Genomic DNA, 16,877 nt, shown 5'->3' with positions numbered 1-16,877 from the left:
GTCCCCCCCTTTAGGTAACCTTCCACCTCCTTTATCCTCTAGCATGTTTTGAGACCATGTGCCTCTGAGGGGAGGGCAGAGGAGGAAGGAAGTGGCTAGAATCTCCAGTGAGGGTCTAGCGACCTTCCTAGGCTCTCTCCTTCTATGAGGAACTGATAATAGGCCCAGCGTTGCAACTGGTTTCATATGGCAATGGTCATGTCACACCCCGAGGGCAGTTCCATAAAGCTGGTCAGCAAGAAAGTACTAAAATTGTTTGTGTTTGATGGAGGATTTACAGAGTTGTGACTAAAAGGGAACGTTCTTGCTTTTGAATCTTAGCTCCGTCATTACTGGGTGTGTGGCTGCTCCATTTGCTCAACTCTGAAATGAGATTATTGATAGGGCCTACTATTATTGTCAAGTACTGTTGTGAAGCTATACATGTAAAATCTTAAGACCTCAAAATAACAACTGGGCATAAAGAAAGCACTCAGTAAATGTTAACTATTATGGACTACCATGCCTTTCCTGACATTTATTCTCTGAGACAGGATCTCACTCTGTAGCCTAGGCTGGCCTCAAACTCTAAGATCCTCCTGCCTCCTGTATTGGGGATTACAGGCTTGAGCCACCACACCTGGCTGGCCCTCTTTAATCATTTCCTTATCAGTTGGGCTTCCTTGGGTGTGTGGCCTCGTTTAGACCAGGAAGGGGTACGGCCCTCTCCCACACTATGCTAGGACTCTGCCGGGGTCTGGCGTGGATGGGAGCACACAGTAGAAGTTGAACACACTGGTATTGAATTAAATGACTTCCTTTATGGACAGAGACAGGAATCTCAAGATCTCAGGCTGAGGACCACGGCCCACCAACCCCCACTTTAAAGCAGGTCATCACTCGGCTTATTTAGAACCTCTTCCAGGAAACCATTCAACTCAAAGGGGATCTTGTGATGGGGCGGGGGTGGGGAGGAGCGGGGGAGACCCCAGGGAGCCTGAAGCTAGGAGTGTAGTCCTGGATCAGAGACGTATTATGGCCGGTCTTGGTGGAACTTGGCGGTTCAGAGTCAAGTTGGACGACTTGGGATGGCTGCTTAGCATGGAGCAGAAATGCGAAGCTGCGGGAAGGAGCCAGGAGACCAGTTGGAATGGAGCAGAGACAGGGATTGATGAACCGGGTGATGCAGAGAGTCGCTTGTGAGCCCACAGAGCCGAGGCCGGGGATTGGGCGAGGAGAAGGCAGGGAGTCGTGGCTGTCAAGGCAGCCGGGCAGGAGGCAGGACCGGGCGGCCAGGCGAAGGGGCAGCGCATCCCCAGCTGAGCCCCTGCTGACGTGTCGCTCTGAGCCGCTAGGCCGCCCCCGGCACCGCCCCTCGGCCGCCCGCTCCGCCCCCGGCGGCCGCGCCACCGCCCGGCCTCCTCCGCGTCATCCGCGCCGGCGGAGGCCTCAACATGGCTGCGGCGCCGGGGCTGCTCTTCTGGCTGCTGGTGCTCGGGTCGCCCTGGCGAGTCCGGGGCCAGTCGGACCCCGGCCCGGGCCGGCGCTTCTCGGAGCTCAAAGTCTGCGCAGACCAGGACTGCAGCAGTGAGTGCGCGGGTGGTCGGGGTGGTGGGGACTGCGCGGGGCCGGGGTCCCGCAGCCAGGACGCCGGCTTCGTGGGGGTCGCAGGCCCGGGGCCCTCCGAGAGCCCGTGTCTGCCCCCTCCGGCTCTGCGATCGCCCCAGTTGGCCCTGCCCGTGGGGGGCCGCGCCTCCCACTTGTTGCCCGGGTTTGCTCTCTCTTGCTCGGATGGAGGCTGGGGGCGTCGCCGACCCTGCCGGGTGTCCGCTGGGACAGCGCTTCGCGGCCCGGATCTCCGCCTGGGCTCCGACGGTGATGGGGTGGCGCACCCCCGCGTCCTGAGCGCCCCACGCTGCAACCCCACGCGTCCTGCGCCAACCGCGGGGACCTGGGTCCAAGCAAACCCCAGACCCACGCGCTAAGTGATGGGGGGCGCAATCCCGGGGTGAGGTTGACGGCGGGGTTCCTCCGGAAGGGCACCCCGCGCCGCCCCTTCACCTCCTCTCCTGGGACGCGGCTCACACCACCTTTGGAACCCGAGGAACTGGAGTTTAGGTTTGGGCATGAGCCCCAGGTGTGTTCCGAGGTCTTCCCGGGTGCTCGGCCTTGGTCCTGTGGTTTCTTTGCATAGCCTCCTGCAACCTGCCAGGTAGGGCCACAGGAAGGTTAACATCTTTCGCTCTTAAAGAAGCCTAGGAGCTGCACCAGCCACCTGGGAACCGCAGCCTTCTCTTCTGTGCGCAGGAAGCCCGGTTTGTGTCCTGGTCCTGGGGTGGGAGGTGGGCGGTGGGGAGGACATGAATCTTCAGCTTAGGTGGGGAAGGTTAGCACGGTAATAGTAATAATAAATATGCCTAGGGTCTCAGAAACCAGGCTAGCCTTTGCCTTAGTCGTTTATGTTATTGGGACCTTTTAAATTTGAATGGGCTGTACCTCTGCAATGTCATTAAAGAAAAAGAAAGGAGGTATCTAGAGTTTATGTGCGGCCATTCCTACAGGTCCTCCTGGGCGGATGTAAATATACACCACAAAGGCCGGGCAATTGCTATGAATTTTCCTTTCATTTTCCCCTCAATAAACTAGGGTAATGCCATATGGCCAGTGAATATTGCAAAATGTTTGCTATTCTTTGCTGCCAAGCACTAGCCTATCTGGGTTCCTCAAAACCTGGGAGAACCACATCTTTGATGCTTCCTCAGAGCTGAGCCACGTGTGATTCGGGGTTGTAATTTAACTTGACAAATGGCCTGTGTCCAAACAAATGTAACCAAACAGGACAAGCAACTGAAGAAGCAGGGTCCCAGTCTGTGCTGTCTTGTAGGAAATGTTCAGAGATGGGAAGGTGTCAGGTGTCCTACAAGGTGTTCCACAGTGTGCACACCATCATAAATGATAAACAGTACATACAGGCACAGACTGTTATTGATGTATCACTATAAACCCTCAAGGGTCAAAGGGGGGACAAGCTGAACAGTGCCAATTGCAGTTCCAGTGGAATCCACAGCCTTAAGTCCCTTCGGCCTGCCCTCTTCCTCAGTCACATCTGAATTAGCATGCAGACATATCAGAAAATAATTTAGCTTCAAAACCCTATTACCCCCCCCAAATAAATATGTGTGCTTGTTTCTCAAATATGTAATCTAAAGACATACATGCTTTTATATTATTCCCAATTGGCTTTTCGACAAAGTGCAATTTCTGTCTCTTCCATGTCTCTACTCTTTTTTTTTTTTAATCTTTTTGAGACAGGGTCTCCCTGTAGCCCCAGTTGGCCTAGAACTTGCTGTGTAGACCAGGCTGGCCTTGAACTCACAGAGATCTGCCTGCCTCTGCCTCCCAAGTGCTGGGATTAAAGGCTTGCGCCACCACGCCCAGCTTCCATGTCTCTCTACTCTTTAAATGCACTGTCCATTTCACGAGTCTGTATTTGGTAAAAAAAAAACACCTGCTTCTATGAGTTTCTGGATCATGTGTGATGTCTCCTGACCTAGTCTCATAGTTTTGCTTGGTCCCAGGCAAATGGGATGTCCATCTTGGATTTTGTTTATAGAAAAATATAAATCCTTTTGTTTTAAAACTCTCTCTCTCTCTCTCTCTCTCTCTCTCTCTCTCTCTCTATGTGTGCGCGCACTCACACAGTACTGTGTATACGAAGGGTCTTGTGTATACGAAGCAAGCAGTCTAGCATTAAGCTAGATCCCCAACCCTCTTTATACTTTCAATTTTGAGTCAAGGTCTTGTTATTGAACTCCTTCTGTTCTCCAGTCAGGTCTTGAACTTGTGGTCCTCCAGCCTCAGCCTCCTGAATGAATGCTGGGTTTACAGGGCTACACCACCAGGCCAGGTTAGAAACCTTCTTAAAGCTGGGTACATCAACATTATTTGCTTTGAAATAATCACTGCCCTGTGATTGATTGGATTCCTAATTGGGTGTGATAATATGCCTTCCTGTTAATTTATCTAGACACTGCGCAGAGACAGCAATTTAGCCGCAGATGAAATTGACAGTGTTTACTGCTGCATGGAGCAGTTGCAGCCATTTGCAGGCAGTGCCTTTTAGTGGTTAGTTCAAGTTAATTGACCCCTTGAGGGTTCCTGGGTCCCCCAGGAACTTCTTCCTAGTTCCCTGTTATCTCTACAGGTAGCCATGTTCAAGCCAGTTAGCACCTGTACATACCTGCATTTACACGGCTACAAAGTGAAGTGTGGAAATGAAACACACTTTCTTGATTATGAAACAAAAAATGGGGGACTAGGAGATGAGAGAAGAAACCAAGGCCTGATCTGAGAACAGCCGTTTCTGGTGGCTGACACCATGGATTTTTGTTTTTCAGCCTTAGCCAGAAAGACAAGTAGAAACTTTTCCTTTCCCTCCTCTAATTACAGGGGATGATATGACTTAGAGCAGTAAGGCTCTAGAGATTTTAGACACTTGGAGCACATGAATTGAAGTCACTTCCAGAAGAGTACTAGAAAGGTTGGATTGTTGTTTACAGTAGTATTTCTTATATTTCCTGAAAAACCTATAAGAGTTGGTAGAGTGTTTGCCTAACATTCACAAAGTCTTGGGTTTGGTCTCTAGCATGTGCCTGTAATGCCAGTGCTTGAGAGGTGAAAAGCAGGAGGATCAGGAGTTCAGGGCCATTCTTGGCTACATAGCAAGTTTCAGGCCAGCTTGGGGTACATGAGTCCCTGTTTTAAAAAGAAAAAGTGTGGGGGAGGCTGCAGAGTCAAATTCTAATATTGTTTTGTTTTGTTCCTTTCTGTCTCTGTGTACAGTGTTGATGTACCGGGGTGAGGCTCTTGGAGACTTCATGGGTCCTGACTGTCGTTTTGTGAATTTTAAAAAAGGTGACCCTGTATATGTCTACTACAAACTGGCAGGGGGATCCCCTGAAGTTTGGGCTGGAAGTGTAAGTAAAAAATTGATAATATTTATTTTCTTACTTTTATTATTAGCATTGCAGATTTAAATGACTTTTCTTAGGGTCTTTGATGGAGTCTCTGCTAGACTGAAAACAGAAGATGGTCCTATGATTCTAGCAGGCCTCAGGCTTGGTACAGACTAGGGATGTGATAGAAATTTCAGAAACAGAACTGAACTGGTTCTGGCTACTGCCCCACAGCAGTACAGGAAGTTCTACATATAATAAAAGTTGAAATGGTGAAACCTGAGAACCTTCATTGCTTTAAAACCCAAGTATTCATGGTCATTAATCTTAATCTCGTAAGCTGTCTACAAGACAGTGTTTCAGGCATTTGATGTTCAGTTTGGCTTTATTTGACATTATTCTCTGTTATTAATGTTTGTGAAAAAAATCTGTCAAAAAGCTAAAGTAGGGCTAGGGTTGTTGCTTAGTCAGGACCTGAATTCAAGCCCCAGGACCCACATAAAAACAAAACCAAACCAGGTACTGTGGTGTGCGCCTGTAGTCCCAGAGTTGGAGAGGTACTACACAGGCAAATCCCCAAGGGCTCATTGACCATCTAGCCCAGCCTACTTGGTGAGTCAAAAACAAGAAGGTGGGCAGGAATGACAGCAGGGTTCTCCTCTGGCCTTCACATATATGTGTGTGTGTGTGTGCGCGCACACACACACATATCTACAAATACACATATGCATCTACACACACACCTGCACACATCTGCACATACACATATACACATAGGCTCTCACTCACAAAAGGCAGAATACTGTGTTCACTGTGTGCTTTCTTGTTTGTTTTGGCTTGTGATTTCTGGGTCATCTTTTTCCTGCTTTTCTTTGTGTCTGGAAGTTCCCCCCATGGAGTGTGTTCCCAGCCACTCTTCTGGGCATCTTGAGATCAGACATGGCAGTCAATAACTGCATCATACTCTGATATTTTTTAGGGAGGAGATTCTCCAGTAGTGACCTGACTGGGAAGTATATGATATTATCCTTTCCCTTTGAAAAGGTCTGATACATGGAAGGTTGTTGACTTGAAGGGTCTAAGATGACTGTAGTATTATTATTCCAATTTAGAAACATCCCCAACCCCAATTCTGCAAAGCTCTTACCCTCAATAAAGCACCAAATAAACAAGGTAAAATGAGGCTCTAGAAACCCCCTTGGGAAAACTATGTTTATTTTGTTGGCACTTCAGTTTCCTTGAGAAGATTGTTAGAGCATCAAGTGATCATGTATAGCCCTTTTATTTAAACAGTATCACAGTAGTTCCATAGAGAGAAGAATCTATTGTTTCTTTGATGTCTCCCAAAGTGGGATGTCCTGGCAGTCTTTACTCTTGGAACTGTTTCCTCTGGCCACATTTTTGGCTCATCCCCTTTTCCACCTCTAGAAATCTTGTTCTTCCTGGGTCTGAGTCATAGCTCTTAGTGAGCCTTTTTTAAAAAAAGATTTATTTGGGGCTGGAGAGATGGCTTAGCAGTTAAGAACACTGGTTGTTCTTGCAGAAGACCCAGGTTCAAATCCCAGCACCCACATGGCAGCTAACAATTGTCCATAACTCCCAGGGGATCTGACAGCGTCTTCTGACCTCCACTGGCATTGCATGACACGGGTGCTCTTACCTACATGCAGGCAATACACGCGTACACATAAAATAAAAAATAAAAGATTTATTTTCATTGTTATTTTTTTGTGTGTGTTTTACCTGCATGTATGTATGTGCACCATGTGTGTGCAGTATCCATGGAGGCCAGAAGAGTGTTGGATCCTCTGGAACTGGAGTTAGGAACCATTGTGAGTTGCCTTGTGGGTGCTGGGAACTGAACCCAGGTTCTTTGCAAGAGCAGTCAGTGCTCTTAACCAACTGTGCTGCCTCTCCAGACTCCCTGCCCGCCATCTTTTTTTTTTAAACAGGGTTTCAGGTATCCATGGTGACCTTGACACAGTCTACCAGTGAGCTATATCTCCCCAGCCCTCACCCTGCCGTTGTGAGGAACACTGCCTCCAACACCCAGACATAAGGGATCTTTGCTGACAGATATGTTTGGTGGCACTTTGTTTGTGCAGCTCCTTCTGGTAGTCATTTTGTTACTTTGCCTTTCAGCTAGCTGCTATACCATCTTAGTTCACCGTCAAGTCCAAAGCTCTGAAAGGAAAAGCTCTGCCTTGTCTGGCTTCCTTTTGAATATTTCCTTACAGGGCAGTAGCACTTGATTCCCTTTGTTCCCATAGTAGCTTATGCAGAGTTTGTCTTCTTGAGGCATACTCTACCCTCCCCATCCCCAAATCAAATCAACAGTGCCTTGGCAGAGATGATACACAGAAGCAAAATTAGACATAAAAATTACTTCCATGAGGGCTCCTAATTCTGTGAGGTTCTAAGAAGCAGGTACTATCCAGAGTACAATTACAGAGCTTTATTTAAGCTATGGTCTCTGTTGACACAGATTAACAAAGAACTTCCCTTTCTCCACTTGCCTTTAGATTCTTTCACTTTTTTTTTTAAATTTTATATTTTTATTTTATGTGTAGTCGTGTATTGCCTGTATGTAGGTGAGTACACCCGTGTCCTGCAATGCCCATGGAGGTCAGAAGAGGCCATCAGATCCCCTGGGACTAGAGTTACGGACAGTTGTTAGCTGCCATGTGGGTGCTTGCTGGGATTTGAACCTGGGTCTTCTGCATGAACAACCAGTGTTTTTAACCACTGAGCCATCTCTCCAGCCCCTCTTTCACTTTTCTATATCCAACCTTAATGAGTTTTCCTCAGAAGGGAAAAATGAATTTCCTCTCAGTATCCCCTCCCATTTCATGAACCCTGTATTTGGGGGGATTAAAATTTCTCCTTAGTTTTTAGAATGAGTTGTGTTTGTATTTTAATTCTCATCCTGCAATCTTTTTTGGTTTCTTAGAGCTTCAGACTTTATCTGCCAATCCTGGAGCTTTTAATTGCCTGTCTTATCTAATCTTCAGGGCAGTATTCCACTAACGCTGGCCTCCAGATGGTTTCCAGATAGATCACATATACTGGTGAATGAGGATATTTTAGAATTAGCTATAAGGTGGCCTTTTTTCTTCTTGTGCCCTTGACCTTCCTATCAGTCTATTTCTTTAATGCCTGGGAACAGGTCACTGCTTCCTTTCAGACACTGACTGTGGAAAGATGCTTATAAGAAGAGCTTATGTACACTGTATGTACACGTTGCATAGCTTAGTTATGTGTGCTGGAGATGAATAGGGTTATTTTTTTGTAGAGGATTTATTTTGCATAGAACTGCAGCTTAACATGTAGGTAAGTATGCATTCCATTACAACTTTATTTTCTCCCCAAATAATTGTAAATGCAGTTTTTGAAAAAGCTAATGTAACATATAGTATGAAGAGATACTTGCTGTTTGTTGTAGTGGTTGTACATTTTAGAAACTTTGTATTGCTTTTTCTTATTTTATGGCTGTTGTATGTTGATTTAAGGAAGACTTGTAAGCAGTGGTTTATAAACAGTGCTATCAAATGTGCAGGTAAATTCTTGTTAGAGATGATTTGGAATTGTGTTTCTAACCAGTTTTGATTTGCAAAGTCTTAATCATACAATTTGCAATAATCCTCTCTTACACAGATCTTAAATGACTTCTAAATCTAACTTTATGTGCTATTTAAAAGAAATGTCAGTGGTTTGGGGAACCATTGGTCTAACAACATTATGCACTTAATTTTCATTGTAATAATTATCTCAGTGTGATTATTAATGGCAACTATCTGTGTCTGTTTGTTATGTCTACCTATTTATCCATCTGAATCATTCCTGTTGCTGCAAAGGCCTCTCTTTTATATTCCTCCTATGGAACTTGATTGATGTTTGTCCCTTTTGTCCATAGGTTGGACATATCTTTGGATATTTTCCAAAAGATTTAATCAAGGTACTTCATAAATACACTAAAGAAGAACTACAAGTTCCAACAGATGTAAGTTGGTCTCAGTTATAAACTGACTCTCAAGTTTATCAGTTGTATTCAATGTACTGTTTTGGTGGTAGGTGGTAGTGCCCATCTAAAACCATTTTTATTAAGGCATTGATTGCATTTTCCCTTCTGATACAGTGCTTATAAAGTCCAATTAGCTTTCGAAAGTCTTTTAAAAAAGATTTTATTTTATGTGTGTGCTTTGCCTGCATTTTATAAGTCCACTCTGTGCATACAACACCTGTATAGTTCAGAAGAGGATGTTGGATCCCCTGGAAGTGGAGTTACAAAACTGATCGTTGTTAGCCACCATGTGGGTGCTGGTAACCAAACCCCGGTCCTCTGTAAGAACATCCAGTGCTCTTAACCATTGAGCCACCTCTCCAGCCCTTGACTTTTGAAGATCTTTGAGTATGTTTTGAATGAGGGAAAAAAGCAATCTAACATTTGTGCACTGGCTCTTATTTTGGAATCTGACAACTGAACAAAGGAAAAGTTTGAAAAGCATTTACAGGAGTTGTATATTCTGATAATTATCTAATATATTGAAATTGATGTTCTTATGGAAGGCTGTAGACTGATATATAAGGCTTTCCTTTGCTTTTAAAAAAAAAATACGTGACTGTTAAGAATTTAATATCTTAGCTAGATGTGGTAACACATACTTGTAATTCTAGTGCTTGGGAAGTGGAGGCAGCAGGATCAGGAGTTCAAGGCCATCCTGAGCAGTATAAGATCTTATCCTCAAAAAAAAAAAAAGAACTTTGTACTTAGTTATTAAAGAGGTAAAGATCTCACTTTACAAGCAGAAAGAGGTGTCCCAATTTGAAAATTACTGATTGTGTATTAAGTGTTTTAAATATATAGATATCAGGTTAGATTAAACTCTAAATTGTGTGCAGACCTATATACAAGGATTTTATTTTTTAAATCTAATGATTTAAAGGACCATAATTATGTCACATATTTGGAAAAGAGATCCTAAGGGTTTTAAGTGAGGTCCAGTCCTAAATCTTTAAAGTACAAGTTGCTCCCTCTATAGAGCCTTCATTTAAGGTACACACACTTACAGTGGTCTTGTGGGTAAAAGGATTTTGTATTCTAAAATCCTCATTCCAGCTGATCATTTTCTGGAGCTTTAGATACAGTAGTTAATGCCCATCCTTACTGAAATGTCTTTGTGCCTCCCTTTCAAGTAGCTGCAGAGTGTTCAGGCTGTTGGTCTAGGGGCGTGCTTGGAGAAGGGTGCTCAAGCTCACAGACCTCTTGCTAGCCTAGAAATTTCTTGACATTCTTAGGGACCATAACTTCAGTTCCTCTGCCTGTTGGGCTTCACTATGATAACGAGACTCTGCAGAGTACAGTGTGAAACAGCAGTTCAATGGCCCCAAGACCTGCTTTAGATTCTGCCGTCAAACGACCTGCTTCCCTTGATAGTAAGAAAATGGCTCAGAAACACAAGATGGGACGAGGAACCTGTAACCCCTTATGCACTGGATAGGTCTCCCCAGAATATTGTGAAAATTTGGTTAAGGAGCAAAAATTACCATTGTTGGTTTTTTTTTTTTTGCACTCAGTTTATGGTTCCTTTTATGCCAAATTGCTCATTCATAGAAAAAAGGAAGAATGCAGATTTATGCATAGTCTTAAAAACAGATATTAATGACTGCCTAGAACCTGAATCTTGTTTTCAAGTTGTTCTGCCAACAGTAAAAGTGGGGATCCCCTCTGACATCATTCTTCATCTCTTTAAATTTTTACTTCCCGTACACCTGTCATAAGATAATTCTTTTTAAAAATATTATATTTTTTTAATGTATATGAGTGTATTACCTGTTTGTATCTAAGTGCACCTATGTCATGCAGTGTCCACAAAGATCCCCTGGAACTGGAGTTAAAGGCAGCTGTTAGCCACCATGTGGTGTTGGGACTCAAACCCCGGTCCTCTACAAGAGCAGCCAGTTCTCTTGGCCGCTAAGCCATCTCTTCAGCCCCAATAAAATACTTCTTTAGTTGATTGATATTTTCAAGTCCAAGGAAAATATGTTCTGAAAGTCCACATAGGCTTAGGGCCCAACAGCAGGGTGATTCTGCCTCTTTCTTGTCAGATGAACAGAGAGGTGCAGCAGAGAGGACACTGAGGAGAACCAGGAGGTCTTCCAGCTCCCTCAGATTATTTTCTGTTTTTTTTTGGTCTTTCTGAAACAGGGTCTCCCTGTAGCCCCAGCTGGCCTGGAACTCACTATGTAGACCAGGCTGGTCTTGAACTCACAGAGATCCGTCTACCTCTGCCTGTCAAGTGCTGGGATTAAAGGCATAGGCCACCATGCCCAGCTCCCATTTTTTTTTTTTTTTTTTTAATGTAGAAATAATAGGTTTTCTAACATTGCAGTTTAGAATAGGACAGAGTTACCTAACCACAGAGCTGGCCAACTGGGAGCCTCCAACTGTCCCCATAAAACTGACAACATGCGAGAACAGAAAACTCATTCTCAAACAGAAACCAGGGATGGGGCTGAGCAGATCCCCAGCCATTCGAGGAAGAGACGGAAAGGAAGTGAGTAGTCAGATGGACGGTGGGTCCCACTCTGCCATCCCTTCACAGCCAAGAACAATCATTGCCCTTGGATGGCTTGAAGCCCCTGTAGAAGCAAGCCTGAGTTGGGGATTATTTGTCATTATCGTGAGGAAGAGTTTGTAACACTTGGTTATTGAGACGCTAATGTTTTTGTTTTTTCTTACAGGAGACAGATTTTGTCTGTTTCGAAGGAGGAAAAGACGATTTTGATAATTATAATATAGAAGAACTTTTAGGGTCTTTGGAACTGTATGATTCTGCACCTGAAGGGTCTGGCAAACCTGAAGAAAATGTTCCTCAGTATGCAGAAAAACATCATGAAGTGTCTAAGGAGACTGAACTTAAACCTGAGCCAGTTAAAGCCGACTCAGGAGAAAGTGCATTTTCAGAAAGTGCTGAGGAACTGCAGGGAGAGTTTTCAGCTCAGAAGAGCCACCCTCATGCCAGTAGTCGAACAGATAGTGTGCAGGGAGCAGAGTCTTCACTGGACACCTTTGAAGAAATGCTGCATGATAAATTAAAAGTGCCAGAAACTGAAAACAAAACCAGCAATAGTTCTCAGGTCCCAAACGAACAGGAAAAGATAGACGCCCATAAACTTCTGAAGACAGACGTGTCTCTAGGCTTGAAAACCAAGTTCGGCTCAACCACTGATGCGCTTGTATCCGACGATGAGTCAACCAGACTGGTCACTTCATTAGAAGATGATTTTGATGAAGAATTGGATGCTGAGTATTATGCAGTGGAGGACGGAGAAGAGGAGAACACAGACAATTTGGATGAGCTGCCATTACTAACCTTCACAGATGGAGAAGATAAGAAAGCTCCTGAGGCGTATGAGGTAGAGAAAGATTCACTAGATAAGGCACTGGACTTAAGTGAAGAGGGGAAGGTTGAACCCACTCTGCCTCCTGGCGTCCAAAGTGATGGTAAAGATAGAGTGACAACCTGGGGGGACACCTTCTTCTCTGTTATCACAGGAGGTGAAGAAAAACCAGGAATGTCAGAGTTAGAGAGTTCTAATTCAGAGGACAAAAAGGAAGAGGAGAATGTATTAGTCCTAGATAACAAAGAGAGGAAGCCACTGTCAGCAACAGATTATGCTAACCATGAAGGTGCAGAAGATTCTAAAGCAAATGATGAAAAAGACTCAGAAATGGACCCAGACCTTCTTCTTAAAGGAAAAGAGAAGGAAATACAGGAATCTAAGAGGGGCCTGGTACAAAATGAGTCAGAATTAGAGAATGGGAAGCCAGAAATGGTGAGCACATATAGTTCTCAAAGTAAGATCAACTCCCTGCCAGCCGCCAAGAAGGGCAAAGAATCAACATTAAAAGAAGTCTTTGAAAAAAAAAACGATCTAAAAGAACCAGTTATTCACATCTCAAAGGAAACACACCATGAAGAAAACACTGCAGAGATTTTGGAAAATGACTTAGAGAGTGACTCAGTACCCAGGGCTGTGGGGAGTCCAGTGACTGAAGAAAAGAGTGAACAAGAATCCTTGGGTGTCGCACCACCCCTAGCAGATAATCAGCCTAACACATCCAAAGACAGTATGGCGGGGACAGATGCTTTGGCCCATGAACCAAAAACAGATAAGCAGGAGAAAATTCGAGAACCAGATCTTAAAACTCAAAATCAACCTAGATTCCCTCCTCCAGAGGAAGCTGGTTTATCAACAGAACTGGAAGAAAAAGCTCCTACCCTGGGAAGAAATCTTCCTTGGCAGCAAGAAAGAGATGCTGCTGCTGTACTTCACAGGCACGAGCAGATGGGGCTTTCTAAGGAAGAGGGCAAAGAGGACTCCGCAAATGCAGAACTCGCTCACCCCAAGGCCATACAGGGGACACAGGAAGCTGGTAACCTGGAAGTGCCCAATGTCCGTACGTTAGACGCAGAGGCAGACGAGGGTGATTACCCCCCTGAGGATCTACTGGAAGATGAAAATGCTCTAAGTGCACAGCAGTCTAGAGAAAACCACCCTGGGGTCCAGGAGAAGAGGTCAGACACGAATCCTCAAGTTTCTGAAAAAGTAATTTTGGGGTCCCTTAATCCTGACAGTGAAGGAAACAAACAGGAAGCTAGTATGATTCTGGAGACTGAAAAAAAGAGTGAGACTGCCCAAGGGGTAGATGGGCAGGACAGAGAGCCAAGCAGGGGGATGGTGGGCCAAGAAGAAAGCCCTCCAGTGGATGCAAGAGCCCAGGGGCCTTTTGAAGTGGGTGGCTTTCCTGAGGAGACAGTAGCTCAGACTCCAGGGTCCAGGGAAGTGGTTCAGGGTAACAACCCTGAGGAACTAGTGAGCACCTCGGGACTTGTAGAGAAGCCTGGAGGAAAGGAAAACTCAGAAGAGGAAGCTGAGGATGCAGAGATGCTCAGGGGCCCAGAAGGCCAGGGGCCCACCTCCCAAGACCTTGAAGGTGACCTGTTCCACCAGACTCCACCTACAATTCCTGACATAGTGCTTAAAAGCATAAGGGAAGACTTGCCCATCATAAGCAGTTTCTTTGAAGACCAGCAGGCCCTGCACAGGTTCCTGAAATACTTCGACGTCCACGAGCTGGAAGCCATGCTGCAAGACATGTCAGTAAGGCTGAAATCAGCACAGAGGGACAGTCTGCCATACAACGTGGAGAAAGTCCTAGATAAGGTCTTCCGTTCCTCTGAGTCACGGATTCTAAGTGTAGCAGAGAGAATGCTTGATACTCAAGTGACCAAAAATAGAGATCTGGGAATAAAAGAGAGTAATGTGTTGGAAGAGGCCGCTGTGCTGGATGACATCCAAGACCTGATCTATTTTGTCAGGTACCAACACCCTGGAGTAGAGACTGCCCCACTCATCACACCCCCACCTCTGGAGGAAGACTGGGCTGGACCAGCAGAAGGTATAGTACCTGCCCATGACCTTGTGGGGTTGGGTTGGAAAAGCAGGGGATGGGGGTAAGGGTGGGTTGGAAGGTGTTTACCAAAGTGCTTTGTATATATTTGTAAACTTCTAGTCACAACTGCCATGTGTCTGAAGGCGAGAGCCAACACATCTACCCACATGGCCTGCCTTTCCATCTGTCTATCAGGCTGAGCATGAAGGGAGATATTTTTACTCAGTTTGGTTTTGAGACAGGGTCTCCCTGTGGCCCCAGCTAATCTGGAACTTCCTATTTAGACCAAGCTGGCCTCAATCTGACAGAGATTCACCTGCCTCTGCCTCCCAAGAGCTAGGATTAAAGGCATGCGCCACCATACCAATTGTTTGTTTGTTTTATAGAGAATGGTTTGCATTTTCAAAAGGAAACTTAATAAAAACCTTAAGAGAAAGATATGACCAAGAAAATAATGCACCATGTAACAAGGTACAGATTTCATGTAAAATTACCAAAGTGATTTTATTGAACACAATTTCTTTTTTAAAATAATTTTTTAAGTGGCATACATTGAACATGGTACTGACTTTCGTGAGAACATTCTCATACAAGTATATGCTTCAAGCATGTCCTTCCTTACGGCGCCGCCCTCCCGAGCATGCCTTCCCTGCTTCCCTTTTTGTTCCCCTAGGTGGTTAAGCGTCTACTTTCATAGCATGTATGCATACATGATTTCCTGTGTAAATGCTAGGATCCACAAATGAAAGAAAACATACGATATTTGTCTTTCTGAGACTGACTTAATTCGATTAATAGGATTATCTTCAGTCCATTTTCCTGCAAAATGACATTACTGTTCTTTATGGCTAAAAAATTCCACTGTGTGTATAAACCACGTTTTCTTTATTCTTTCCTGTGTCGATGGACACCTAGGTTGGTTCTGTAGCTTAGCTACTGTGATGTGCAAGTGTCTCTGTGACATGTTGATCTAGAGTCCATCGGCTAAATACCCATGAGTGGTATGGCAGGTCCTAAGGTAGATTTACTTTTAGTTTTCTGAAGAACCTCTGTACTGATTTCCATAGTGGCTGGACTAACTTAGATTCCCGCCATCAGTATATAAAGACTGTCTTTGTCCACATCCTCACCAGCGCTTGCTACTTCTTTTCTAAGCTGGGCGTGGTGGCACACACTTGTAGTCCCAGCACTTGGTTTCTCCCATTTCATTGCTTCACTTGATTCTTTCCTTTGCTGAGCAGAAGGGTTTTAGTTTTTTGAAATCCCATTTGTCACTTGTTGGCATTATTTCCCAAGTGACTAGAGTCCTTCTCAGAAAATCCTTCTCTATGCCTATATCTTGAAGTGAACACAATTTCCTAATAATAACTGCTGTCTAACCAAGGAGTGACCAGTGTAATTATTTATTTATTTATTTTTTTTTGGCGGGGGGGGGGTTTTTGAGACAGCGTCTCCCTGTAGCCCTAGCTGGCCTGGAACTCACTATGTAGACCAGGCTAGCCTTGAACTCACAGAGATCCTCCTGCCTCTGCCTCCCAAATGCTGGGATTAAAGGCGTGCACCACCACGCCCGGCTCAATGTAACTTTAAATGGATGCCTATGTGAGTTCTTTCATTCTTCCAGATTTTCCTGTTTTGGGGGTGTCATGCTGTTTGCAGCTTCTTGGGTACAGTCACTCCAGTTACGCTTCACTGGGCCCTGCTCTAGTGTTCTTGCATTTAGATTAATCGAGGATGGAACGGGGTGAGGGACTTGCTGACAGCACAGGACAGTAGCCATCACTGTTTGTTAATTGTCCCTGGCCAGTCCCTGATAGAAGCTTCTGTTTCCTTTGCAAACTGAAGTAGTTGAAACTGAAAATATATGGTAGAGGGCATAAAGTTAGAGCTAAAGCTCTCTCTAGAGTGCTAATTTTCCTGAGAATTGGAGAAGAGGAATATATATTATATATTATCATATATAATATATGAATTCTTATTTTATGTGTATGAGTGTTTGCTGCATGTATGTAAGTGCACCACATGTGTGTGATGCCCAGAGAGGTCAGAAGAAGGAGTCAGATTCCTTGGAGCTGAAGTTACAGGGAGTTGTTAGCTGCCACAGAATCTGGGTCCTCTGTGAGAACAGTCAATGCTCTTAACCACTGAGCTATTTCTCTAGCCCCTAAGAATATATATTTTCGGGGGGCTGGAGAGATGGCTCAGTGGTTAAGAACACTGGTTGTTCTTGCAGAAGACATGGGTTCGAATCCCAGCACCCACATGGCAGCTAACAACTGTCTGTAACTCCAGTTCTAGGGGATCTGACAGCCTCTTCTGACCTCCATGGGCATTGCACAACATGGGTGCACTTAACCTACATGCAGGCAGTACACGCATACACATAAAATAAAAATATAAATAAAATTTTTTTTAAAAGATCAAAGAATATACTTTTTCTACATTAAAAATATTTTTAATGAGTTTTTGTTCATTTCATATAATAG

At 44.7% G+C, this 16,877-nt stretch overlaps 1 protein-coding gene across 3 annotated transcripts in view; it reads left to right on the top strand.

The window, feature by feature from the left end:
* Positions 1-1,417: 1,417 nt before the first annotated feature.
* The window catches only part of Mia3 (MIA SH3 domain ER export factor 3), a 44,525-nt gene continuing 29,065 nt past the window's right edge, over positions 1,418-16,877 (top strand). Inside the window, exons 1-5 of one of the 3 annotated variants that reach the window (XM_029559012.1) lie at positions 1,418-1,566; positions 4,822-4,955; positions 8,848-8,934; positions 11,676-13,513; positions 14,318-14,397. In XM_029559012.1, the coding sequence (XP_029414872.1) occupies positions 1,434-1,566; positions 4,822-4,955; positions 8,848-8,934; positions 11,676-13,513; positions 14,318-14,397 (2,272 nt within the window). In that variant the 5' untranslated portion in view covers positions 1,418-1,433. Of the gene's footprint in view, positions 1,567-4,821; positions 4,956-8,847; positions 8,935-11,675; positions 14,398-16,877 lie in introns of all 3 variants that reach the window. The other 2 variants (XM_017795764.2, XM_008823753.3) reach the window with 2 other exon arrangements.

The sequence above is a fragment of the Nannospalax galili genome, unplaced genomic scaffold, assembly GCF_000622305.1.
Source record: "Nannospalax galili isolate Female #2095 unplaced genomic scaffold, S.galili_v1.0 scaffold368, whole genome shotgun sequence".
Classification (NCBI taxonomy): Eukaryota; Metazoa; Chordata; class Mammalia; order Rodentia; family Spalacidae; genus Nannospalax; species Nannospalax galili.
The sequence above is the reverse complement of the archived record's forward strand: the minus strand, read 5'-3'. Positions and strand labels throughout refer to the sequence as shown.